The sequence below is a fragment of the Hippocampus comes genome, unplaced genomic scaffold (assembly GCF_001891065.2).
Source record: "Hippocampus comes isolate QL1 unplaced genomic scaffold, H_comes_QL1_v1.1 scaffold177, whole genome shotgun sequence".
Lineage (NCBI taxonomy): Eukaryota > Metazoa > Chordata > Actinopteri > Syngnathiformes > Syngnathidae > Hippocampus > Hippocampus comes.
This window is the reverse complement of record NW_017806158.1, coordinates 2,363,393-2,390,863: the sequence shown is the minus strand read 5'-3', so window position 1 is coordinate 2,390,863 and position 27,471 is coordinate 2,363,393. Positions and strand designations below refer to the sequence as shown.

The following is a 27,471-nucleotide window of genomic DNA, read 5'->3' as shown; positions in this document are numbered from 1 at the left end:
ATGGCCCGCAAATGGGGTTTGGGTCAAATATTTTAGTGTGTGTGTGTGTGTGTGTGTGTGTGTGTGTGTGTGTGTGTGTGTGTGTGTGAGGGCGAGGGGATGGGCGTTTAATCTGTAGGGAAGCTGGCAGAGCAATAAATGGATCCCACTTCCTGTACAGGGTAAAATGCATGAGGAGAGCTTCTGCTAAATGGACAGTGCTCCATCACGCCAATACGTCTTAAGTCTTGCTTTCGCTTTTAATTGTGTAAGTGTATCCTATACTTCTGGATGTGTGAAATTGTTACCAATTGACCTACTGCAGCATGTGACCTGTAATTGGAATTTGCTTGCTGTAGTTGCACATGATCTGCCCTCAGCTCGGAGGCTCTTAGGCAAGCAGATCAATAGCAAGACAACCGAGTGTGAACGTGTGAGTAGTAACGGGAGTGAAATAGAGTAACAGGCAAGAATGCAGTGGTGAGTGAAACTGTGGTTGCACAATGAGGAAGTGGCTTTTTGCCCGAGGAAAATGAAGAAACAAATTGTTCCCTGAGTGAAGTAGGATAGTAAAAACGAAACCACCTCTGCTGCCATCAAGGAAGTGGAGGGATATGCTCTGTTGAGGATGGGGGGGTGGGTTGTGGGGGTGGACGTGAAGGGAGGGCAGTCTTCATCGACCATCGTGGAACAGTGGCACCACACACACACATGCACACCAGGAAGCCCAGCAGAGGAAGGGGGTGGGGTTTAGTAGGCGGGGTCATTTGTCTTTCACTCTCGCCGTCCAGACGAGTTGCTCGGTGTGAAAACACCGATGTGTCTGGGCAGGCCCCGTTGAAGGCAAACACGGGCAGAAAGAGGAGAGCGCAGGAGCAGAGAAAGAAACATGGAGGAGGAAGAGGAGGAAGTGCTGTGCTATCTGGACAGGGTGCTGGAGGAGGAGGTGTTTGAATATGGAGATGAGGAAGTGGAGCCCATCACTCCGCTACACAGGCAATTCAAGGTGAGACAGCTGGCTGCAGGAAAACACACATGCTTCCCAGCCTGGTTATACAAAGTGACGCGGAGCCATTTCTTATTTTCTATGGAGTGTGCTGCAGCGTGGGCCTTGGAAACAACTACACAGTATGTGTGTGACGTCTCAGGGTGGCCTGATGAGGCAGAGCACATGCCTCCTTGCAGCTTTTTTTTTAAGAGGCCGATGTGAAAAGCGTCACTGGAAATGGCCTATAGAGGAGCAGGTTGTTGTGGAATTATACTCTCGTCTCGCCTTCGCCTTCGTACCGCACAGTGGCTCTCTTTGTAATGCTGAGGGAAAATATTCCCTCAACGGCGGTGGGAAAAAAAAAAAAAACTTCCGGTCTTTTCTCATCCTGCTGCCACATGCTTGTCACCAAAGGAATGACCTTTACACGTCACCAACACATCGTGATCCTTTTTTAATGGAGGACATCTAAGGAGTCACTTTTGTTACTGATTTCAGAGACACGTAGAAGGTGGTTTTGTGACAGCACAGCTTTAGGACCTCCTAAGTTTTTTGGAAACCCCGTGAGATTTGAGCTCCAGCTGGGGGTTTTCATCTGGTCCTTAAGTCATGACCCATTTTGATTGAAATCAAACCAAGCAGACTTAGTTGTCAAAAATAGTCTCTGAAAAAAGAAAAAAAACATTTGCCTTCTTTCTATCAATCTTGCTAATCTGTCTTGTCCATTTGTTCTTTCTTTTATTTTTTAAAACTACACAGTGAACACCTACAAAAAGATCTCCGACCACCAGTGTAAAGGCCAACATAAAAATACAGTAGCATATAAAGACAGTGCTAAAAAGCAGAGACTTTATATCTAAAATATGTTTGATGTTATCAAGTTCAAGTTCAAGTCAAGTGAACTTTATTGTCAAATGTGCTACATGTGCAACATACAGCACAGATGAAATTACTTTCCACAGGAGAGAGAGGAGCCGCTGCGGGTGCCCGCGCCGCTAAATTATTGTAAGATACGTTAACCTTTAAGCACAGTTTGAACATTCACACTTTGTTGAAATACAGGGAAAAAAAACTCATTCGTGATGTCCATTAATTAATATATATATTACATATAAAAGTTAAACACAAATTACACCAAAATAATTGATTCAAAACAAACGGTTAAAAGTTAAATACAACTGAACTGTATTTTCATGTACTGTTTTAGAATAAAAAGAAAAACATCCACGATTATCAGCACCAACTTGCAGTAATGTGAACAATAGTCACGCCTAGATTATTACTAATCGTCACCGGTGGGATCAGAAAATCTTTTTTTTTTTTCCATGGGAAATATTCATGAGGTTATGGGAAGAAACCAAAAATGTACAAAAAAATTGTTAGATTTTGCAGCATGATCTTTCCGGTGTAAAATATGAGTATCATGTTGATGTTTTAACCGCTGAAATTTAAATCAACAGTGACATCAAGGATGATTCCCAAATTTAAGTTAACGTTTGCATGCACTTCTGTCTATTACAAAACACCCTATTTGTTGTAACGTAGACTGCAGTGTCAGAGAGTGCAGTTTGAAATAGCAAGATGATACCTGACACCTTTTATTACCACACTGATACCATTGTATGGATTGAACTACGTTAATGAATAATCTCCCACAGCACAATTTGTTGCTCTTTGTCCTCCATTGAGGACATATGTGACACTTCAGAGTCAATTTGCTTTATTGCATTCAACTGTGGACATGGCAAGCAGTGATCCACTGATAACCCTGTGCTTTTTTGTGTGTGTGTGTGTGTGTGTGTGTGTGTGTGTGTGTGCGTGTGTGCGTGTGTGCGTGTGTGCGTGTGTGCGTGTGCGCGCGTGTGCGCGTGTGCGCGTGTGTGTGTAAAAGATTGCACATAAAATCGCATATGTTCACTAGGTGCCCTGGAGGCAAAAAACAGTCCATGTGGTGTGAATGCGAAAGATTTGTAGTCCTTGGTTTGACTCTAAGGTTCAAAACAAAACCAACAGACACAGTGCAAATGTAGTAAAATCTATCCTGAATGATGAGCCACCAGAAGAGCTGTGGAAAACTGCCCAATTTGGATTGGATAATGAATCCTGATCAACCTCCTGAAGGGCCATTCTACAAAGTGAGAAATGTGGATGCTTTCAGTTAGCTTGGCCGTGGTAACCTAATGTGGAAATGAGCCACTTGGGTGGTGACTAAAATGAGTCCTGGGCAAAAATAGGTTTCAAAAGTGTCATATATTTCACGGCGTATTAATGTAATCTGACCAAATGATTTTGTTTTGTCCTACAGGGAGACATTGAGAAAGGACTAGAGATGAAGAAGCTGGTGCTCTCTGGTTTCTTGGCCAGTGAGGAGATCTACATTAACCAACTGGAGGCTCTGCTATTGGTAAAACGCACAAAAACATCATTCTTCTGCGCCATTATTTTGCTTGGCACCAATTCTTTACCATTCAAATTGCTTCATGATGAATATTTTTTGTTTGTTTGTTTAGTAATATACAGCTCAGGCCAAAATTATTCATACTTTGGCTCAGACCGCCGGAGGAATTTGAAAGGAACTATGGAAGACATTGGAGGGGGTGTTAGGGAGAAATGTTTGAATTATCACGGAGTTTGGCTGGAGACTCATTATGATGCAGCCATGTTCTACTATAATAAATATATTACAAAATGAATTCCTCTCTGACTATAGCAATCAAACTGAGCATCACCATAAAAGGCAGACTTTAATATTGCTCTTGTATCGAGTCAAGTGTACTGAATGTTATGGCCGCTAAGCTTATTTCTGCTCTGTTGCTGTGTAACTCTGTGAACACATTCTGAGCACGTGATCCATGTTCGCCGAGAGTCCCCCCCCCCCCATCATATTCATTTCATATTTCCGTAATGAGAGAATCTCTAAAAATAGGGTGTGATCACACTTGCTTTGTAGCTCGCGCGTCTCTAAATGATTGTCAAAGCGATGGCGCCCTGAACAAAAGTCACAGTTGGCTCACTGTTATTTGACACCAATAACGATTGACTTGCGTTGACTTGGGTCTCTGTGTTGTCCTTGTCCAGCCGATGCGTCCCCTGAAAGCCACGGCGACCACCTCTCAGCCCGTCCTTACCATCCAGCAGGTCGAGACCATCTTCTATAAAATCCAGGACATCTTTGAGATCCACAAGGAATTCTACGACGCGCTCTTGCCCAACATCCGACAATGGGATGAGAAGGTCACTGTAGGCCATCTGTTCCAGAAACTGGTGAGTGCAATATTGGTCGACTCAAGGGAGTTGGTTTGTGGGCATGTAAATCAGGGGGCGAGTGCTTTGTCGTGAATTCATCTTGACTGCACAACTATCATTATGTCTGCGATGTTTGTTTATGGATGGCCATCTTGATGCTTTATGCAGATGGTACTAATCAATTTATCCATTCGTTTTTTTTTAACATTATTTTTAAATGGCGGAAGATAATAACGAAAATGCTGTTGCACAAATATGTTTCAATATATATATATATATATATATATATATATTTTTCCCCAACAATGATACAGAATCCACACTGCCTGCGCTGAAGTCATTTGGCTTCAGTTGTTTCAATTCATGATTATCGATTCCAGACTATCAACAGAATTCTTCAGCAACACAACACAGTTCAGCTTTCATGCACGTCATGCACAAGTGACACCAGTACTGTTGTTGTTGCTGTAATCCGTATCACCCGCCACGCTGTTAACTCCTGGAGTTGCGCCTCTAAGTGACACCCATTAGTGTTGTCTTCAGTCCCCATCTGTGCCGTATGCATGGACATACAGTATCATGTGGCGGCGTGTCGCATTTAGTCAGAGTGGCGACGCCACATTGCAGATGGCAGAGTCATTAATTGGCCTATTCCTCATTTCTGCTCATCAGTAGCGTGCCCTCGGAGCACAAAGGGCAACATTAGTGAAAACAGTCTCAAAAAAGAAAAGGAAAAAGACAGCTATTGCTCCAACTTTTCTCACCCCCCCCAAGAAAAAAGGGATGTCAGCTGCAGCCTAGGATTTAATTGGACCCACTAACTTATGAAATCGTTTGCAGAATAAAGGCAGGGGTGATTTAACGCAGGCGTTCATCAATGATTTAACACTTGCACTTTCAGATACTCACTGAAATCCGTGCAAGAGTTCATTCCGAACTCAATAGCCCTCTATTTTCCATGTTACAGTCTTAAGGGGAAGAGGAAGGAAAGGACATGAAAGTAGAAGAATCATTCACTCTATTCAGTTGCATCCAAATTCCCGACTCAAAGGGGCATGCTGTCTTTCCGACAAGCCTTTTAGCTTGGGGCATATTCATGCAGCGCCGGTCTGAAACTTGCGTTGCAATGAGCATGTAGTGCATCTAAGAGGGGATGTTAACGAAAAGGAAGCGAATCAGGAGAGAAGCATAATGGGAAACGGATTAGCCGACGCAACGACAAACTGTAAACGTGTATTAAAAAAATGAAATGTTGACTTTTATTATTTGCGTGACCTGTTTGTCACTATTGGGTGTGTGTGTGGGTTTTTTTTTGTAACTTTTATTGCATTCTAACATCCCGGTTTTATGCTTCATGAAATGTAATTGCATGAAAAGAGTTTAGAAAATATGCAGTATGAACAAAAATTCATGTTTAATTATTGTAGCATGTGCCTGTGTGCAAATGTCTCTTTTGGATTGAGCCAGCCTGATAAAATAAAACGAATATGGTCGTGTGCTTTTTCAGCTCTGCTGATTCTCCTACGTTGCAATACATACATTTTGGGTTTTTTTGCACGTCTGTCTCGCAATTCTGAGATTCAGATACTTTGGCTTCATTCTAAAAAACATGCAGACTGTATTAGGTTAATTGAAGAGTCTAGTGTATTGTGATCCAGCTCACCCACCACCCTGAGGGCCAACAAGACAATCGTCCGACTTCATCAGGCTTTGAAAGAGTTCTGAATGCATTTTGACACCATGAAGTAACTGTATGATGTCATATTCCAGCAGTTCATTGTTGTTGGTTTCCATTGGCCATTGAACAATAGAAGCCAAAAGTCCCATTCTCCTGAATGCCTTAATGTCTTTTTTTGATTTGCTCTAGGCCAGCCAGTTGGGAGTGTACAAAGCCTTTGTGGACAATTATAAGGTGGCACTGGAGACAGCAGAGAAATGCAGCCAGGCCAACAGCCAGTTCCAGAAGATATCTGAGGTTTGTTATTCTTTCAACCTTATTAAATGTCAACATTAGTCATTTATTTACAGTACCATGAATATTTTGTTTTCATAGCGCATAGATCCGAGTGGACAAATCCTCAGTAGAATGGGGGAGAAAATATATTTCACATAGATGTGACGCAGTGAAGGGAAGCAGACTTAGTTCAAGCAGACTTTTTTTCCCAACAGGAAACCATATTGATAGGAATGTGAGTTTGTTGTTGAATTGGATTTCGTGATGTGAAAATATTTAATGGATGTATGCAAGCCATGTGACGCAAATAAGTTTTTTAATTTTTTTATTTTTTTTTTAAATTTTATTACCAGCATTGACATTTCAACTAGTGTAAAGTTGCTCTCTATCACACCGCATGTTACGTTAATTATCCTCAAAAATCATTCTGACACTCCTTTTCTCTTCCAGAATCTCAAAGTGAAAAGTCCTAAAGACTCAAAAGATTGTACTTCGACAGTCACAATGGAAGGTCAGTGTTGTCCGTCTGTCTGCAAACGTGCATGAACGCATTTGGGCCGATATGCCGCTTTAAGGCTTCAGCCCTGCCCCTTTCTAATCGTGTATGCAGCGGGGGCTTGGCGAAGCGCACACACACACACACATACACACTCTCTCTCTTGAGTCTGTGTCTGGAAAAGTCGGCAGTCTGCAGGAGTATTAAGGAGAGGAGACGATGGAGGTGCTTCTGGTCCTTAGGCTGTGTTGTAACTGCACGTACGGTAAAGACAGCATGAATATTTTGACGAGGGAGTGTTTTTAATTTTGCGTCCAATGATTTTATCGATTGGTTGAAAGATTTGTGAAAGATTTACTTTATGTAGTGTCTGCCTCCCAAGTTTGGACTGCTCGTGATAAGATAACAGATATTGATCACCTTGGCTTGTGATTCTCGATAGCGCAATGCAGATTATTTGCAGATGTTGGCTTTTTACTGATCTTTAAAAGTTAGGGTCTACAGCCTTTGGCTAGTTATTTGAATTGCTGTGATGTATTGTGTACGGCATAGCATACTTTATGGTTTATCAAGTATATCATCGCTGTTGGGAGGTAACCTCATACGTATGCCCAAATATGGTCAATTTTATATAACTTATACAGGTGGTCTGACCTGACATTCTTTTTTATGTGTCAATTTCAAAGTGGTGAAAATAACTTGAGAACAAATGTATTAACTCCTTGACTGCTCATCTGTGTCAAAAGTGTTGTCAAACTCAAGTCACCTCAAAATTGAAAGTCTGCATGTTTTTAGCCCCCTCTGCAATTGCTAATAGTTCCCTGAAGGAGAGGAACAAACTTTACGTGTTTCTAAATCCATTACATATTGCCTCAATGATGATTGTGGCAACATCGAGAGTATTTCCTTTCATTGCGGTTTGGATTGATTCATATATTGCAATGCATCATTTAGGCAGGTGAGACTTGTGTCTACCTCGTCACCTTCCCATTCTCGGAGATGAGTGGAGCTCAGCCAAGTGAAACACGTCATTCAATAAAGCTTTTACACATAGAGTAACAATCAGATGTTTTGTCCTTCGTCTAAGAAATGTATTCAAGTCGCATCACATGACCGATCCTCCTCTACGTCTATGCAAATGTGCACTTGTTCGTGCTCACATCTTGTAATTGCATCGACGCGAGCTGTTCCATCACCATCTCACCAATGCTGCTTTTTACCCTTTTCTCAATGTCCCGTCCTCACCCTCCACCCAGTCTGACACAGAGGACTCCATGTCTTGGCAAATATTAAAAGCTGTCTATATTTTTATATTCCAGTTGACAGGTTATGTGCTGTAGAATTTGGATAAATTTTGAACCTTTGCAACACAACTAGTAATCCGCCGCAATCTTGATTCCCGCAGTTGACTGTGCATGAGATGTCCCTACATACTGTCTATGCTTGATTTCTTAAACTATGATGTCATGGCTGCTGTCGTACTTATTTATTTATATGCTGTATAAAAATGTGATACACAATGAACCCATATCAATTTGTCAGGTCAAATTCATATCAGTGTTGCATCTTGTAGCATCATGGTGCTGAGGAACTATGTTGAAGGGAGTGAGGAGCTTCATGTAGGCAAAAGTCGTACTTTGCTGCCATCTTTTATGTCAATCATAAACCTTTTTTTGAGGGGGGGGGGGTCACTTACTTGTCGATTTTTGCTTATTTATCATGGCAGGGCTGGCCCTATAGCCACTGTACTTCAATTGAGGCTACCTGAACTTTGTTACAGATACTTGAGATCACCTCACTCACTCACTCACTCTCACTCTCACTCAGCATACAGTCCTTTGAAGGAGACTGACTGCCTGACAATTGGCCTGAGGGTGGTGGATCTTCAAAGATGATCAGCAAGGCATTTGGAAAAAAATCCCTCAGGCCTTGTTCTGGGGAGCTTTCGTACGTGTTTGCATATATGTGTATCTGAAGTAGATCTGAGCCTGCATAAGTGTGTACATATGGGAGAAGATCTGATCAGGGTCCCAGTAGGTTTTCACGCTCTCATATGTCCGTATTGAAGTAGAAGAAAGGAGACAGAAAGAAGTGGAGAGACAGCTTATCTCTCACCACTGAGCTGCTCTGAAAGTGATGTTTAGTGGTCTTGATGGGTGTAATGTTCAAGAGGAACTGCAGCTGTGCTTTACATCTCAGTGGCAGCAGAACATGACCTTCCCTGCATACTGAAGTCTCACTCCTTCTCTGCGTTTCACCTTGTTAGCCTCGCTGGTGTTTAAAAAAGGTGGCTTGAAAACTCCCAATTGATCAGCTTGATTGACAGGTTGGAACTTTAGATTTCTATTTTTTTTAATGTCCTTGTGTGTTGCTTTCATATTACTCTTATGTTTTGGTTAGATAACTGAATATACCTTTTAAACATAACATCATGCCATATTTTCTACATGTAAAACCTATGAGGAAAAAAAATCTGTGGTAGAGTGCAGGCCTCAATGTGGTTAAAGTTTCAAGAATCATCCCTTGTGTATTTAAAACATTTATTCCACCTTGTATTTAAAACTGCCACTTAGTTAAGCCTTTCAGTTCGCTACCTTAATGCTAATGCTAAATTGCAACAGATTTATCACAAATGATGATCCATTTGTAGATAGTCATTATAATGCTAGTCGGTCATATTCTTTATCCCCTCTGAAGAATGACAAACATTAGTGCCGTGGCCATGAGCTGTGAGGAGTTGAGATGATTTTCCTCGAATACAATCTCAATAGAGTGTACAGGCTTACCTAATTATGTCAACATCAGTTAGCTCGTTTGCTGCCCATCTTCCTTTTTGTGTTTTTCTGTGGGTGTTTCTCACCTTGAGCTGTCAAAGCGGCTGTTCTTCACACTACCTTAACAGCAAAGCGGATACCACGTCGGGCTGCCAAATGTGTGCGCGTGTGAGTGCTTGTATGTACGCGTGTGTGCACTCCATTCCCCTTTACTCACCTCATCAGATGTGTTGATCCTATAAAAAATCTTTTGGATTTCTTTCTTTCAAAGTTACCGGGTCAAGTGCATGTCTAAAGGACACTTGAGTGTGACGTTTTTTTTTTTTTTTGATAAATTGAACGTGACCTTCGACTTCTTCTCTCCATACAGCTCTTCTTTATAAACCCATTGACCGTGTGACAAGGAGCACCCTAGTTCTTCATGTGAGTACCGGTACACGCTTTATACCAGGGCTTATAATGGATTTACATTGAAGATCCGAGTGTTTATTTTATTTTTATTTTTATTTTTTCAAACCTTTGGTGTATGCACTGCAGGACTTGCTGAAACACACGCCAAAGGACCATCCAGACTTCCCCCTCCTGCAGGACGCTCTGCGGATATCTCAGAATTTTCTCTCCTCCATCAATGAGGAGATTGACCCTCGCAGGACCGCTGTCACCACGCCCAAAGGAGAGGTACGCTTTAATCCCAGACAACCTCTTTTTCATGACCTCGTACGAATGCCATGTTTCATTCCAATTTGCTCAGGCTCGTCAGCTGGTGAAAGATGGCTTCCTTGTGGAGGTGTCAGAAAGCTCCAGGAAGCTACGCCACGTCTTCCTCTTCACTGACCTGCTGCTCTGTGCCAAAATGAAGAAGACCTCTGTTGGGTGAGCTTCCTTCCATGTTTTTTTTTTCCACAGTGGATGTAATGTACTGTACATACATATTATATATGTATGTACTTGGCCATATGATGACTGATTTGCTGATCTTTTTCCACCCTCACTTTGTTTCCCCGCAGTCGTCACCAGCAATATGAGTGCAAGTGGTACATCCCTCTGGCAGATTTGACTTTCCAAACCCTGGACGAGTCTGACTCTTGCCATAGTATCCAAGTCCTCCCTGAGCATGAGATTGAAGAGATGAAGATAAAGATCTCACTCTTAAAGAGTGAGATCCAAAAAGAGAAGGTAAGCTTTGCACTGATATATTAGTTTCCCCAGTATTCCGCAGAGAACAATTCTGATTCTATGGAGAGCAAATCTTGATTCCATGGCTTGAAATTTGATTTCCCACAGGCATTAGAAATATATATATATATATATATATATATATATATATATATATATAAAAGCAAATTAATGTACCAATGAAGTAAGAATTCTAGGAAAATTATCTGCAAAACCAAAACACCTTGGAACATTCTGGAAATAAAATAATAATACTATTAATAATAATTTAAAAAATAATGCACTTAATTTCCGTTACTTATAAAGTGCAACTATTTCACCAAACTCTGGGTTTGAGGCAGAACAAGTGCTATTAGTGACAAAGCAAGTGACATCTGACTGCGACATCTAGCTGGTAGGATGAAAACTACATGTAAATGTAATATTCTGTACCTCGCCCTTATTTCTGCTGACTATTTTTAATTTTCAGCGGAGAGCTTTGAAATCCGCAGCAAATTCCTACGGGATTATTATATGAAGTCAGGTCTAATTCCAGCAATAAAATACAAGAGACAGTCTGCGTCAGACGCAGCTTTTTTCTTGGAGAACCTTTACATTTATGTGGCTTACTTCTAGTAACAATTCCTATGATTGCTTATCCATAAAAGACCAATGCAGTTCATATGGAAAGCTGTTTTCTGCATTTTTTTTCGATATCTTTGGTATCCATCTTACCTCACTACTAAAACAATTAGCAGACCAATAGAATTACTCTGGCGTGCCACGACAAGTGTCTTACAAGTAAATAACTAGTAAATTCGGACAGTAGCAGTCAGAAAATTACTAGTTAATTTTCAGACATACAGTAATGTCGCCCTGAAGGGGAGCAGAGAGTTCCTGTTATCCCGCTTGCATATGGTGCTAAAGTCTCCCACTCAGGGCACATGGAGCAAACACGTCTTCTATTTCCAGCCAGAGGAACGATGCATCTGATAGAACACTGACTGACTCACAGCTTCCTGGGGAAGATCTGTGTATTCATGTTCCTTCGGTCCACTGAGAATAAATAACGTAATTAGCAGTTAAATTTGAGACATGTACAGGTGTTCCCACAAAAACGGTCACGAGGCTGATCACAACTGTGATTTTTTTTTTTTTTTCGAGGGGGGGGGGGTTTTGAGAAGTTACTGAACATTGAATGTATAAAGATCGTTGACTCAATTTGTTGGGCAAAGTTAAGTAAGGAAAAAGAAACAGAATTAAAGTCTTGAACCACCATTCTGAAGAATCATTTAAACATGAAACGCTGTCTGACTAGCAACACTAGCAACACTTTGTAGCCGATTACAGCATTTCCAATTAATCTCATCTGTTTTTATTTTATTTTAAAAAATTTAACCTAACCTCCTTTACATTGGTTTGGTTCAACATACCTGACAATCCAAAAAGGTGTGTCCTCAAATATTTTTTGGGGGGCGGTGGTGTTGTTTTAGAAAGCACCAAAGGGTCAGAACCGCGTGGAGCGTCTAAGGAAGAAAATGAACGAACAGGAATCCTGGCTGCTGCTCCACTCCCCCACAATCCCCTTCCGCCTTCACAACAAACATGGCAAGGTAAGTTCTCTGTCGTCATAGATTGCTGCAGTGCTCTAGTATAACCACTAGGTGGAGCCATACGTCAAGTCGTTAATTGGCTTTTAATGCGAATGGTTCTCTCATGCAGAGCTACCTGTTCCTGCTTTCCTCTGATTATGAGAGGTCAGAATGGCGGGAAAGCATTCAGAAGCTCCAAAAGAAAGGTGATATTCATCCAAACACAATTGTTGATTTGTACCTAATGAAAGAAGTGCGCCACTAACTACAGCAGTGTGTATTCTGTGTATTTTCAGACCTTCAGGCGTGTGTATTAAGTTCAGTAGAGTTGCAGGTCCTTACGAGCTCCTGTTTCAAACTCCGAACTGTCCACAATATTCCTGTCACCAGTAATAAAGATGGTAAGACACACGCTCATTTAAATAAATTCTTGTTTTTCCAACATTCTGCTTTAAATTGAATAACCCTCAAACCGCTTGTGGTGGAATGTCGGTTAACACATATTTTTATCCATTTGCTGGCATTCACAATGTGGCGCACTGTGTCAAACTGTTGGCTGACACTGAGCTCTCAGTCTATATATTTGTTTTTGCTGCACATTCCCACATTGTCGTGCTTTCGGGAGCCGCGACTGGCATTAGAGCCATCTGGTTGACCTCCTCTGACATCCCTGAATGCCACAAGTGTCTCTGATTTCACATTGATAGACATACTGTCTCAGTCTACAACATGCACAAAATGACCCCCAACCTAGAGTGCAAAGGCCTCTGCAAACTCGAACAGATCACCCTTTATGTTCAAATCCCCAACTGTAAACAAAACATTTTTGACTTCATAATGTGTACCGTACTGCGTATATATTTCAGCCATGTTCTCTGGGTTCCACTTAATAGAATATTTGTAAATGATTGAAATAAATCAATAATCCAGCTCGAAGTCAGCTGGGATAGGCTCCAGCAACAACCCTATTCAGGATAAGTGGATGGATGGATGGATGGATGGATATGAATGTATTAGTTTAAAAACATGTGCACCATGTGCGATGTCGCCCTCCTCTGGCTGTATGGGATAAATTTAAAAAAAACCGTTCAAACACACATTTGCTATGAAAGAAAAAAAAAAAAAACGTTCAAACACACATTTGCTATGAAACGTTATGAGGCATTCATGTTTTTGGGATGTGGAAGGAAAGCCCAGTACATGGAGAAATCTCGCACATCCATGGCGATTAAAACATGCGTCTCCTGACTTCAAGGCAGATGCACCGCTCATCGTAAAACCAACATGGAGACAAACGCACATGCATGCACAATGACATGGGCTACACAGAGCACAGTAGTGGTTCAAATTGAGACCAGCTGGTCAAGGAATGTTCTCATACAGTAATTAACTGATTGGATAACCTTGCAGAGGCCCAAAATTGGAAAGCTGTTTCAGTATATTTGTCCTATGACTGAGAAAATAGTTAAAGCGTTCCTCTTGTTTATATTTAAGTATTTTCCATTTTAAAAAAAAAACATTTAGTTGAGTGTAAGACTGCTTAGTATGTTGCATCACAGTCAGAGGTCCTGTATTTGCTTTGGCCTTTCTTTGTGGAGTTTGCATGTTCGAGGTCAAGGGTCAGACGTTGCCGTCCGCTGCACATTTTTTTCTGTTGGCATACTCCATATTTTAACAATGAAATGTAAGCATGACTTGCATCAAATTTCAACTTGTTGAAACTGTTTTAAAAAAAGTAGCAAATATTTAATGTTACAAGCAGTTCAATTAAAATGTGTCATTTTAAATTTAAAATAAGCAAATGTGAGTTATACAACATATTTTGTTTAGCTAGAAAATGTTTGAAGTTGAATGTCTTATGGTACCGGTGCTTTTAAAAAAATACATATGCCACTATGACAGTAGTTTGAAATTTTTGCTAATGGCATGTTTGAGAATTGGACAGATTTTTTTTTAGATATGTTTAACTGCCCTGCATATGTTGTAACTTTTTTTAAATATATGTCATAAACACAAGTTGAAGTGGCCAAGTTTTAGGTTAACTGAACAATTTTTTTCTCGGCCAAAGTCAGCTGGGATAGGTTCACCCGTGTTCTTGACTGGTGAAATAGGAAATGGATATACGGTATGGATAACTGACAGCTCTTTAAGCCCCCTCCAAGCTGAACATTTGAACCCTCGTCCTGTGATTGTCACTCACTTAAAACAACTCTGACATAATTTCGTAACCGTTAATGCGAAGGGTCACCCTAAACCGTTCACAGACACCCCCCATTGGCACATATATAAAAATCTGGGTTTTCAAGTCAATGTGATGCTTTTATGCCCAGATGAAGAGACTCCAGGCTTGTACGGCTTCCTTCACGTCATCGTCCACTCTGCCAAAGGATTCAAGGAGTCAGCCAGTAAGTGCACCAACTTTTGTTCTTCACCACACCCGTCGTGCACACACTGTAGCTGTGCATACTCCTTGCACACAGCTGCTCTGGAGAGGATGCTGGCACACACATGAGCCAGTCAATCATTGTGTTGTGCATGTGTTGTTTTCATCAGGCGATGGCCACGTAGAGGAGGAAGAGGACAGAAAGGCAGGGAGCGGGGGTTGGGAGGGGGCGGGCTGTTTCTCACTAGAATGTGATTTTTTTTTTTTTTTTCCCCTCAGACGGCAGGATGAAGAGTTTTAAATAATCACAGTCAGGCATAATTTCATAAAGAGAGGTCGGATGTGTTCGGATCGGTGTTCATATTGCAGACGCGCCACATAAGTACGCGTTTAATTATCCACAATGGAAGGCGGCCCAGATGAGATTGGGAACAAATTCAGAGATGTACTCTTCACACTGCATGAAAAACATCAAAAAACGTGTCGCATATCGGCCAAAAAAATCTCAATTGAGCTGCAGTGTGAAGATAAGACTAGTTTTTGTCTTTTAAATTTTGAATCCTACTTCCTGTCTCATTTTGCATCCTGTTTTTATCGCGCAGACGGCTGTGTGCCCGCGTGCGTGCGTGCGTGCGCGCGCATGTGCGTGTGTGATGTTTCCAAGTCTGCACAGAGGCTATTTCAGATGTGCCACAAATGGACAGCTGGTGTTTCGGTGCACATTGTATGCAGACACACACACACACACACACACACACACACACACACACACACACACACACACACTGAGTTTAAATATCAAATAACGTGAAACGAGACAGTAAAAGATGATTTCCTCAGTTGCCATGACAGCTGTGAGTGTAGGAAAGCCGCCTGCAAGAATGTTCCGGCTAATGGATTGGAGTGCAATCTCCTCAGAAGGCCTTTTTGATCCTTGGTAGAGAGCCAAGAGGTGAGATGGTTACCAACGAGGAAATATCTGGTGTTGACCATCGTAACGTTCCTTGCTCTCACTATGTCTTGATCAGTGACAGAAGATGATGAAGACATTTTTTTTTCTTCATCTTTAACATGTCTTTTAACGCTACCAATTACAGTCTTCGGGATCCAAATCCATGTGCATTTTCGGCATCAATGCTGTTAAGGGTTTTAGCATGACTGATGGGTTTTTTTTGTTGTTTTTTTTTGTCTCCTACATCGGTTCTACTTGAGACATTCCATTTGTTAGAAAGCCACACTTCCTGCGCAACTAAAGATAACAACACATGAATTTGGTTGGTGGCAAGGCACATGATACTACAGTCAGCATGTCTAATAACGGCCAATTTTCACGATTTCCGAGTGTCGAGAAAACATGTAGTCAGATAATCCTGTTGCGTGTTTTTGTTTGTTTGTGAAGTCACACATGCATCTAAATGATTGTCGTTTTCCTGTGGGAATAGGCTTTTCATTTAGCTCAGGGTAAGGGAGACAAACTAGGTCACAGAAGCAGAAGCGAGATGTCGAACTTCTCAAATAATAACTCCAGTATTCTATAAAAACATGACCTGGTAAAGTGAGAGTTTAGCTCTTGGTTTATTTTTCTGCGTGTATGCAGGCCAAATGAGGGATGCTGATGCAAATTAACTCAATAAAAGTGGACTTGGCCGTGCTACACGATCGGTCCCGTTAATTACCTCAAATTAAAGTTCACATTAGGCCATTGACAAAATGGATATCAATCTGTTTTTTTGGGGTTTTTTTTTTGGTCATGGCACATCCCGAATCAAGACATGTAATTCACTCCCAATTGAATTAAAGCCATGGTCGCCTGGATTACTGTCTGCTGTGTTCTTTGCTATTATTAGTTTTCCAACAATTCAATTATGACGGTTTGCTAACAATTTTCCCCAGTCACGCCGGGCAGATAATGGTGCGACTCAGTGGCTGGTTCTTGGAGCTATAAAGCTTCTTCTTCGGTTAACGGGCTGTCACTTGTCAACCCATTCTGCGGAGCCTTAGTTTGACCCGGCATTCAACACAACCTGAGGCGAAGCTTAGCGTCCTGTATTAGAACACACAACGAGGCTACAGCCCTGAGTCAAGCGAGATGGAAAAGGATGGTATCCATTAACCTCTCTTTTAAGGGTTCAGAGACCTCATGCAGACCAATTCATCCCCCTCAGAGTCAGCCTCGGGTTGACCTGCCAGGGAAATAGAAATTCATCAAGTTCCGGGACACTTTGAGTTTGTCCTACTTTGTTCTGGAGTCCTCTGGACAGACACACACCAAAAAAAATATTACCCTGACCTTTGAGTCCAATATTTGGGCAGAGAAACGCATTTCAGAGAAATGTTGGGAGTTATGCACATAAAAGCCTTCTGTCTTAAACACAATCCTTTTTCCAATTCCTTTTCTGGAATGTTTCTTTCAATTTTAATGTGGGCTGTGGATTTGAGGTGTCCACCAAAAAGTGACAGTCGTGCTTCTGTTTGTTAAAGTGTATGACAACAATCAGTTTATTAAATATCTCCCACGTGGCCACACTGAATTCCCCCTCCGATGAACTTCCCTCGTATCATCACCACTAATCTTCCTCCCTCTGAGTAATTATGGCCGCTTTTCAGGATGCTGAGAAAACAAGCAGGCGGAACCAGACTAGATGGAATGAGGTTCATTATATTGGACAGTCCTGTTATTTTGTGAAAGTATTTGACTTTTTTTCACAAGGATGATAATACTGTACTTGTTGTCTCTCATACCTTCAAGCAAACCAACATTCTATTGCTTCTAATTTCTAGATCGCCCCATACTTTATTGTGTTTTGATGAGATGTATACAGTGGTACCTTGACTTAGAAGCGACCCAAGTAAGTTTTACGAAATTCAAGCCTTCGTGCGGACGATTTCTCAGTTGCTAGCAACATTTGAGTTACGACCTTCACGACCAGCAGTTTTCAGCAGATGGTGAACAGTCCTTCAAGAAAGACGCTCAGTGCTTCAGGCTGCTTCTTGCCACTTCAAATTGGAGTTTACTGGAAAAGTAAAAATTAAACCGAGAGAATTAGGCATTGTGTATTTGACCAAAAAAAAAAAAAACATTGATTTTGACAAACATCCGCTAGCTTAATGGTAACACATGCTACAAAACGCAGTAAACTGTTGTAGTAACCCTTTAAGCCACATATATTTTAAGACAAAGAGTGCAGCAACACATGTAGGCAGACAATATAACAATTGAGAGGCTGGAACAGATTAATAGGATGTCCATTTATTTCACTGAGGAAAGGTGTTTTGAGTTACGGACATGGTCACAGTCAAATTAAACATATAAGAGAGAGAGTTAGAGTGGCCAATGCAACAGTAAAACAGTGAGTAAACTCACGTAGAAACTGCTGTCAGCTGTTCTCACTCACTCGGACGTCACACCCCCACACCTCCAAGCCACGCCTCTTAAAGGCACATGCACGTTCATAGATAATTAAATTAGCACAATATTTCATTTACATTTTATGCTTGCAATTTACTTTTTTGCGTTTAAATATAATTACAATGTGTGTGTGTTTAAAAAAAAATCATTTAGTGTGCTAAAAATGTATTTCTTCAGTGCTTTTGATCAGGTCGCTTTATACCACATATTTTCACGTTTTGCGGGTGGATCTGGAATGTATCTCTTGCAATAAACGTGGGTTCTCCGTATAAACATTCTCTGTCAGGCTTGCAGAGTGTTTATATGTCTATGAGGTTTCAGCACACATGCACACCCCACATCCCTTCTTCCGTCTGTACATCCTTCGCTCAATCTCGGCCGCTGTCCCGGTGAAAGGTCGAGTCATACGTCTTTCCATCCATCATCACGTCAGGAGGAGTCTTACCCGAGGGAGCAGGTCGAGGATACGGGACGTATAGACAGGCAGGATAGCAACGCAGCCTGCAAGAAATGCTACAACAGCATTTAAAAAAACACACACACACACACATTAACCAAAATAATTGCTTCGTTCAAGGGACAAGAGGGGCCCGATCCCAAGAGAGTGACTCTCATGATGAGTGTGTACACTGACTGGAAATTGATGCCTTTCCGCTCACAGAATACAGTAAATTGACATTTCAAGGACGACTTGTACTTCAGTTTGATGCGACAAACCTCCTTTTCTTTATTGTATTATTTTACTTCCTCTTCCGCCTGTGTTCATATGAGACTATAAACATGACATGCATAATGAGAAGTGATTAAAATAATCATTTACTTAAAAGCAACCCCAGGTGTCAATTTGAATAGTCCCGTTGCTTTCTCAGCTCGCTGATGAGTGCATCCTACTTTATTACCGTCACATCACCTTCATTTGATTATGATGAGTGAATCTCATCTAATTACTGAATATGATCTCATGACAATATAGGGGGTATCAAAAGTAAAAGCATGATATGAACTCATTCAATTTTCAGACCCTTGGGAGTCTTGGGAAAAAAAATGAAAACAATATAAATAAGTACCTAGGATTGAATGTGTGCAGTCTGAAAAAACAGAAATATGCCTTTGGGACATTTATTTTCAGGTCAATATGAATGTCGTTGAGTATTAAGTAATAACTTTTCAAATCCTCACTGCCCCGTGAAATTCGTTGCAAGCCTACAAATTGATTTTGATGAAGCTGTATTTAGTGTAAAATCTGCCATTTAATCATCCTCTTCGTTTCCTTCTAGACCTGTACTGCACCCTCGAAGTGGACTCTTATGGATATTTTGTGAGCAAAGCTAAGACCAGAGTCTTCAGAGACACCGCCGAACCTCAGTGGAATGAAGTCAGTGGGAAAAAAAAAACACAACACGTCCTTCAGGTTTTCAGCTTGACCCTGCCGGCGCTTTATTAACCGTCCTTGTGTCCTTCAACAGGAGTTTGAGATCGAGCTGGAGGGGTCCCAGTTTTTGCGAATCCTGTGCTATGAGAAGTGTTACGACAAGAGCATGCTCAACAAGGATGACAATGAGATTGTGGATAAGATCATGGGCAAAGGGCAAGTTCAGGTAAGAGAGGAGGAGCCACCAGTGATCCCCCGCCAAAAAATTTGAGACGCTTGTGTGTCCTTCTTGGGGAGATTTCCCAAACATGTGACTCCTTTTTGATTGGCTGTCTAGCCTCTTAGCACAATGGCGCGGTTTTGGAGTGGTTAGCCTCTACTTTCTCTAGTTGGAGTAAGAGAGTCTGAAAGCCACTTTTAGTCTAATGGGATTTCCCCTAGCATCTTCGTGGTTACTTGGAGGCTGTCCATTCTTTCGTAAATGATAAGGTTTTTTTTCAGAGCCCCCTACAGAGGAGTCATGTGTGAGTTTTTCCACGAGGGAAATGTCGGTTGGTCAAGTGAAGCCTGCCTATTGTCATTTTCCCCCTCGATTATAGCAAATTGCTGTCATTTGCTCAAGCTTCACCTCATGATCTCCTCTGAGGGTTCTAAGTACCTCTTATCGTCAGTTTAAATGAATTTAAACATTGAGCTCGTTATTGGTGAGCCTGGATGTCAAACTTGAGCAGACCATCTGATTCGGTGAAACTGTTTCAACGTTTGTTTGTTGCTTCAGCGAGATCGGTGACAGTTTGACAGCTGACGTATTTATGTCGAACTCGACGGAAAGTGGGGCAAGCATTAGATCACATACATGACTTGTGTGTGAAAGGAAAGCTTCAACTCCAAAATGATGCCTTGGCGCGCGTGGGCTGCTTCTCATTAGGCATATTTCGGTTTGGAAAACAACTTCAACAAACTCCCAACGTTTCCTGTTTTCTCTGCGCTGCTTATGCGGATCTTTGTCACATCCGTGAGTCACTTGTACAGCACAAATCGTGTACATTATGGCTGTCGTTTAGACACATTCGGTTCACAAGCTTCACTCGCGATCATGACCTGAGGTTTATTTTAAGTAGGACTATACAGAACGTTTTTTTGTCATGAGGATTTATTCAAATTATGGCGCAACCTCTAAAGCTAACGCTGAGGATATAAAAATTTTTGGAGGGGAAAAAAAAAAATCTAATTCAAAGACAGACCAAATCTTGGAATTCAGCAAATCATGTCATACCTCAGTTCGGTGAGTATCAGCAGATTAATTTGGAAGTGTTTTGCTTCTCCTCTGGCCTTTGTGGCCTTTTCACTACATTTTTTCCCCCCAAAGGAACAGCCAACCATAGCAAGAGAAGAAACAGCTTGAAAGGTCAAAAAGAGAAAATGCACCCCCAGTTAAGTGAGGTGGGCTCACATTCAAAGCAGTAACACTCCAGTACGCCACGTTACATTTGCTGCTTCCCAAATTTAAGACTTAGTGGGTTGTGGCTTGTGCATGTTTGTAATAACAGTGGTTAACCTTTGACTATAGAATATTTGTTTAAAAAAAAAAAAAGTTTGAGTGATGAGGCTTCAGAGTCAATCTACTTTGCATTATCCCTTTGTTGTGAACGTTAAGCTTTTTCTGTGAAGTGATTAATTGCACTTTTACAACTGTTTAGATCGTTAAAATGTTCTTGAGAATAGTTTTACTTCCATTACTTCCTTTGGGAAATTGTTTCAGGATTCAAACAAATTCAGAAGTCCATTAATTTCCTGCAACTTGTTCTCTTCCACCCCAGAGGTTCTACTATATAATAACTTCCTGTTACAGTATTTGTTTATTGTTGTCCTTTTCGTGTTTTTTTTTATTTTTTTTTTTTTATTCCTTTTATTTTAAACTCATATAGAACAGTAAATCCCACCTACATTGTCTTGGCCGCCAGTCACAGAGACAAAAGTTGCTGGGAACGTCCACTTCTAGCCAACAACAGAGGGGGGTGGGGGGAGCAAATAAATACACCACATGTTTGAGACATAAAATGAAGACGGAGCGAGGGAGAGAACGGAGGGCCATGTCCCAAACCCTTGAGAGGGTGGGAACAGTGTGCGCTTGATTATGTGAGTGGGAAGGCTTTATAGAAACAAAATGATTCGCTTTCGGAAGATGTTCTTAGCTGGTCTCTCAGTACTGTGTGTAGTACAACTGTATAGTACATGGACATTTTGGGCATTGGTACCCATTGCTGTCTTGATGAAACAACCTGAGGAATTATAGTTGTGTTCAGTTTTTTAGTTATTTCTTACAGTGGTTCCTCTACTTACGAACGTCTCTTCATACGAAATTGTCAAGTTATGAAACGCCTTAACAGAAAAATATTGCCTCTTGTTACGAAAGAAATTTGAAGATACAAAAGGTAAAAATACAGTATGGACCGCTACTCGACGCTCTGAGTTTCCTGAACGCGACATACTTATTATAGCGTCTCTGCCATTAGCTATTACCGAGCATCTTCCTGGCATCCCCTTGGCTAAAAGGGACCTCTACCGTATGTATCTATGAGTGTAGATAGATAAATAGATGGATATGTGTCTATGCAGCGTCCTCTTCATTCGCCCCTTGGGCCATGAGGCGCACCGATAGTTTTATGTAAATGTGAATCACCCAGAAAAAGTGTTCACCTGTCGGTCGATCGCTCACTATGCTGATGTTTGCCTTGGACATTTTTGGAAGGATTGTTAAAAGCCGACAAAAGCAAACGTCCATGGATCAGTTCTTTACAAAACACCAGGCAAAAACCACTTCTGAGAGAGAACATGAACTAAAGAGGGCAAAAAATGATGAGGACGCAGTTAAGTTAAATGACCATCATTTTAATTCTTTACTCTATTCTTTGATTTTTTTACATTCTGCACAACTCTCATTTATTGTGCAATAATCTAACTGTAACATGGATTTGTTACAGATTTTGATGCATCATTATGCTTTAGAAAACATTTAGGTCTGAATTTTGCGGGGGCTTGGAACAGATTAGGGCATTTCCATGGAAACCACGTCTCGACTTACAATTTTTTTTAGTTAAGAAATTTCTTCCAGAACCAATTAATTTCGTAAATACAGGTACCACTGTAGTTTTTCATTTTATTGACTTATTTTTTTGTGAAAAGCACCGATGGATAAACCAAAATAATAGCATTACATACTTATGTGTATGCCGTGACAGACATTTGTCCGGAGTGCAGATACTTTCACTCAAGCTGTTTGCTTTCTTGGTGAAGTCAAGTTAAGAACGGGGCCTTCAATGTTTTGCTTTCCTCTCTCGAGACCTTCATAAACTTGTGGATTAGTGACTGACCGTAAATGGGCATATTGTACTGAAGTTCTCTTTTTTTCTTTTTTCTTTTTTCCCTTCACCCCACCTCATACTCCTTTTGCTTCACTTTAAACTGATGAGGATCTCTCGCGGGATCCCTTCAAAGCAGCATCCCCCCGAAAATGGTTAAATGGACAATTTGTGATGTCCACCGGTGACGACATCTATGCAACACACTGTTTCGATTGAACGGCTGGTCTGCACGGGGAAATCATTTATTTGCAGCCCTTCAGCCCGTGACATCGCCTGAGCAGATAACCTCTGCCCCCTGGGGTCACAGTGTTAATCCTTCTCTGATCAGCAGCAAGGTCGGATTACACACCTCCCTCGCGTCCATCAAAACGTGAGCCTCAAAGGTTTCCCACTGATCCATATCAGCTCTCCAGGTTGCCAGTCAAAGGAAAGAGCTGTCTCCACTTTGTGATGACTTTGGCATTTTGCCACTCATCTCCCCTTGGCTATAGGTTCTGTAGATCCACAGTGACCTTTCTTAGGAATACAAACCTAACACATTTGAAAACTTGAATGGCCTTTAACAGAGTGCAGACCACCGCCATGCCGGAATTAGTAACAGCGGTGGATTTAGAGAGGGTTCCCCCCCGTGAGCAGGCTGCTTCCTGGTTAACGGGCGGTTGACATTTTTACAGTTCAGCACTGAAGTGCCTCAGTGACTCAAGAGTGAAATTCTTCCTCGGCAATCCACACAATCTCTCTATCTTTTAGCCTCATCCCTGGAGGAGGTAATTTCGCAGAAAGAACTGGGATGAGATCAAAGGATCAGTTTAATGATGAGCACAGATGGGGAAGCACCAGCAAGATATTTCACTTGCTGCGGAGCTTTTTTGTGTGCTTAGAACAACAGGTCAAAGTTACCCGGTACTCTTTTAATCAGCTTTAAACGGAAAATTGTATCTTGTATATTTATTTGTCATTTAACAGTTTTATTTGGTCTGATCTGATTTTTGGAGCCTGATTTAAAATTTTTATAGTACAACATCATTACAGTATCATAAATATGTTGTTGGGTGAGTTATCTACATACATATATGCAAACATGTGCAGTTGCTGGTCTCCTGTACTCCGAAGCGCACTCGTTCTATCTCAAGCACTTTGCAAGTTGTCCCAAGTGACACAGGCGTGTGACTTGCCATGATTTTCTTCAGAGGACAAGTTGCATAACCGTTCAAGATCCAAGAACTCTTGTGTAGCTGCGATCCGTCCTATCGCTCAGCAGCCGCGATGCTTTTATCTCGGTAACCAGACCCTCACACGCACCCGATTCCAGCGTCCCTTTGGGCTCTCTTCTTGAGTCTTTTCTGTCTTGTTTTATCAGGGGGGGTCATGTGGGTTGCCTTTAAAAGCGGCCAGTGACCACAAATTGGCCTTATGAGAAAAATAAAGACAGGTAGCAGGTGAACGGCCGATCCCAAAGCAGCTTTTACAAGCCTTTTAGATATCAAAGGTGATCCCACGTTTTGTTTTGTTTTTCTGTGAGTGCATGTCTGTACTGTGTCTGTAAAGACATGACATGTTCTTTGCTGCATTATGTCTGGCACATAGATATCTCAAATGATCCATGTTGCATTTCCAGTTCTGGTATGTCTCCCAACCACCCTACGCGACCTACAACACCCCTAAAAACACCACCAGGGGTTGTTTTTATTTGCTCGTATTTGGGTTGAGTGCGCGTCAACCCTGCACCTCCCGGCATCTGCAGCGTTAATGGGCCCCAATACGCCGTAATCTGACCAGTTTCCCGGAGATAATGAGAGCCAGATAAGGCAAGGAAAAGAGAAAGAAGCGCTGAACTTGTTTGCCAAGGGCTTCTTGAAGCCCCCTCTTCGAAGTGCAGGAGCAGGACAGGCATGCACACATTAGCTGACGTGACTGTAAAAGTACGGGTGCAAAGGGGTTGTAAAGTTGGTGGTGAGCATCTGTCTGCACTCTCATTCCCACTTAAGTGCCTTCGTCTTCCCTCGTCATTAAGCATTAGGCGCAGGGATTGACATTTACATGCTTTGTGAAGGGTTTATTGGTGAAAGGGTCCGCAGTTTGGCTAATTGCACATTGTCTTGTGAAGCTTGTAGACAAACGAATCATGTGGAAACAGAAGACCCTGTTTCTCAAACAAACATCAGGTTAATAACACGGTATTAATAGACGAATAGTCTAAGCGTTGCAATTTTGTAATTAAAGCCCGCCAGTCAGAGCGTTTGCATGTGTTAATGGTGTCATGTCTTTTTTTTTTTTTTTTTTTTTTAAACCTGCTGTCATTTCAAGCTGTGATCTGTCATGTTTCCAGGCAACAAATAGATGATAGCCACACACACACACACACACACACACACACACACACACACACACAACTGTCAGCAACACGAAGCGCTTGGACTATGTGGAGTCACCCTCCTACATTCGGATAAGGCTGTATTGTTAATGATGTCAAACACAGCCTACTGAATTATCTGGTGTTGATTTACATGCACATGGTGTCATGTCGGATAGCCACACACACACACACACGTGTGTGTGTGTGTGTGCGTGTGTGTGTGTGTGTGTTAGGTAGCTTTTTTTTTTTTTTTTTACATTCGGGTATTATTGTGGTTGAGAAAAGTTAAGAAAAGTTTTTACCGTAAATTTGTTTCCACTGTTTTCAATGCGGCCTCTCTGTCTGTCAGTGATTTGGAGTCGTTTCCCCTCAAAGAAGCTTCACTGTGAAAAGCCTGGCCTTAGTTATATACTTTGTCCATCCAACTTAAAATGAGCGCTTTTTGCCATGAAGGATTTATAGGCTTTAAATAACTACATGCTTTGCTGCAAGCATTTTTCGATCATAGTACAGGATATCCTTCACTTGTCCTCACTTGTCCTCTAACCCTATATTAGGAATAGGCCTTTGCGTATGTGTCCTTGATTTTAATAGAGGAAAATCAATAATTGTCTAGTGTGCTATTGGACACAAATCTGTTTTTTTTACTCTCCCATTTGGGGCAGTAAATGTCATATTTTATTGGTATTGTAGATCGGCCAGAAGTAAAAAGTCATGTTGAAATCGCATTTCAGAAGCTGTTCTGCATCTGAGGACCCTGTGTAATGCGTTGAACATGTAAAAAAAAAAATGCAATTTAAATGCCAAAGCAGCTCCCCGCAAGACATTGCTCACCCCCCTCTCCTTTTTCCACAGACATCCATTTGTTTTGCCAACTATTTCAGATTGAAGCACACAATCTCCCCAAAAATAATGGATGAAAATCCAGAGACGTTAAAGGCAAGCTGACCAAGTAATTGGTCCTCATTATAACATTGCATAATCTCGAAGAGAGATTGACTGCAGATGTCTGCTTTCTGAGCATGCCGCACGTGGGGTTGGGGCAGCGAGAGGGATTCAGAGGAGGAAAAACAATTGGAACGAAAGCCCCAGATGGTGGCAAATTATGGTATGCAGAGAGTTAAAGTGAGAACAAAGGAGCCCATCACAGCGAAAGAAATGCTCTCCAGAGAGAGACTGTGACTCCCTTTTTCACATTCACCAGCGACCTTTTTTTGTCTTGCGCAGTCTTTGTGCGAAAGGTAATTGGAAACAGTCGAAAGCGGGGCCAGTTTATACAATGACCGTCATCTTGGCGCTTGTCAAATTCTTTGCTCAGATAACTCTGACAGAAAGACCTTCAGTTAAGCCATATATTACGTTTTCCATTTTTTTTTTTTTTTTTTTTTTGGTAATCAGTCAGCTGGACTGCCTTTTTAAAATTTCCCATAGCTCTTCTTATTGTCTCAGCTGATAAAACGTCCTGATGAGATTAATAGTGTGGTCGGGGGAAATGGAGCACGACATTGACAAGCTCACACTTTGATCATCCATTTATCCTTCGCTAACAGCAGTGAGGTTGCTGTTAGCAAAGTGCTTAGCAAGTCCTTCTTAATTAACTTCCACTGTAGCATAAGTTTTGCTGTCATGATTACCTTCAGTCGGTATAATTCTTTGGCTGTGACATTGGTAGACCTCTTTCTCACCACAGCACCATTCTGGCTGCGGGGAGAAGCAAAGCTCATTTCATGCCCTTGACTGCCAGCATGCGGCGAGGATCTGTGAAATCCTTCCCCTGTAGATCAGCGGTCACACACACTAGACAGTCAGGAATGGCATTTGCCATTGGAAGACTATTCTTGTCTCTGTGTTGTGCTTTCTCATGGGATTTTGGCCGTCATTGACTTTTTAATTTGACATTCACCCATTTTTATGATTTGCCCAAAGACGAAGAGAGACAGTGCTGTCCCAACGTTAGCAGTCAATTCTGGATTTCATTTGCCAAGATTTCGGATATCTTTGGCTGACATTTGCCCTTGGCTGCTTTTATTTAGATTTTTACAAAACAATCCCTGAAGAAGAAATTTAAACACTCAATCCCCTCTTTGTGGTGAAAACTCGATCCTGCATATGATGAGCTCTGGCTCTGCACTTCATTATGTCCATGGTTGGCCTGCAAGATTTTCGTTTAGGAATGAGAAATAGTGTGCCAAACAGAACCTATATTCAGCATCCGGCCACAACATCTGCCTTTACAACGATAACGGTTGTATAATTGCAGTGGTGAGAAATGGAGAGCTGTATCTAATAAAAGCTACAAGAGTTCAATGAAACAGCAAGGATGCGCATCTCCATCGTGGTTATCATACATCTCAATACAATGACAAAGATGAGTTACTATCTGATTATGAGATTGCAAGACA

General features: G+C 41.5%; 1 protein-coding gene across 8 annotated transcripts in view; it reads left to right on the top strand.

Annotated features, from left to right (window-relative positions):
• abr (ABR activator of RhoGEF and GTPase) overlaps positions 1–27,471 on the top strand; it is a 77,142-nt gene that overhangs the window by 26,982 nt on the left and 22,689 nt on the right. For 6 of the 8 annotated variants that reach the window (XM_019895140.1, XM_019895138.1, XM_019895144.1 and 3 more), the window contains exons 3-16: positions 3,273–3,371; positions 4,046–4,231; positions 6,081–6,188; positions 6,618–6,678; positions 9,808–9,860; positions 9,975–10,115; positions 10,189–10,310; positions 10,445–10,613; positions 12,086–12,205; positions 12,315–12,390; positions 12,481–12,585; positions 14,515–14,589; positions 19,254–19,351; positions 19,443–19,574. In XM_019895140.1, coding sequence (XP_019750699.1) covers positions 3,273–3,371; positions 4,046–4,231; positions 6,081–6,188; positions 6,618–6,678; positions 9,808–9,860; positions 9,975–10,115; positions 10,189–10,310; positions 10,445–10,613; positions 12,086–12,205; positions 12,315–12,390; positions 12,481–12,585; positions 14,515–14,589; positions 19,254–19,351; positions 19,443–19,574 — 1,545 coding nt within the window. Of the gene's footprint in view, positions 1–745; positions 986–3,272; positions 3,372–4,045; positions 4,232–6,080; positions 6,189–6,617; positions 6,679–6,867; positions 6,929–9,807; positions 9,861–9,974; positions 10,116–10,188; positions 10,311–10,444; positions 10,614–12,085; positions 12,206–12,314; positions 12,391–12,480; positions 12,586–14,514; positions 14,590–19,253; positions 19,352–19,442; positions 19,575–27,471 lie in introns of those variants that run through there. The other 2 variants (XM_019895145.1, XM_019895146.1) reach the window with 2 other exon arrangements.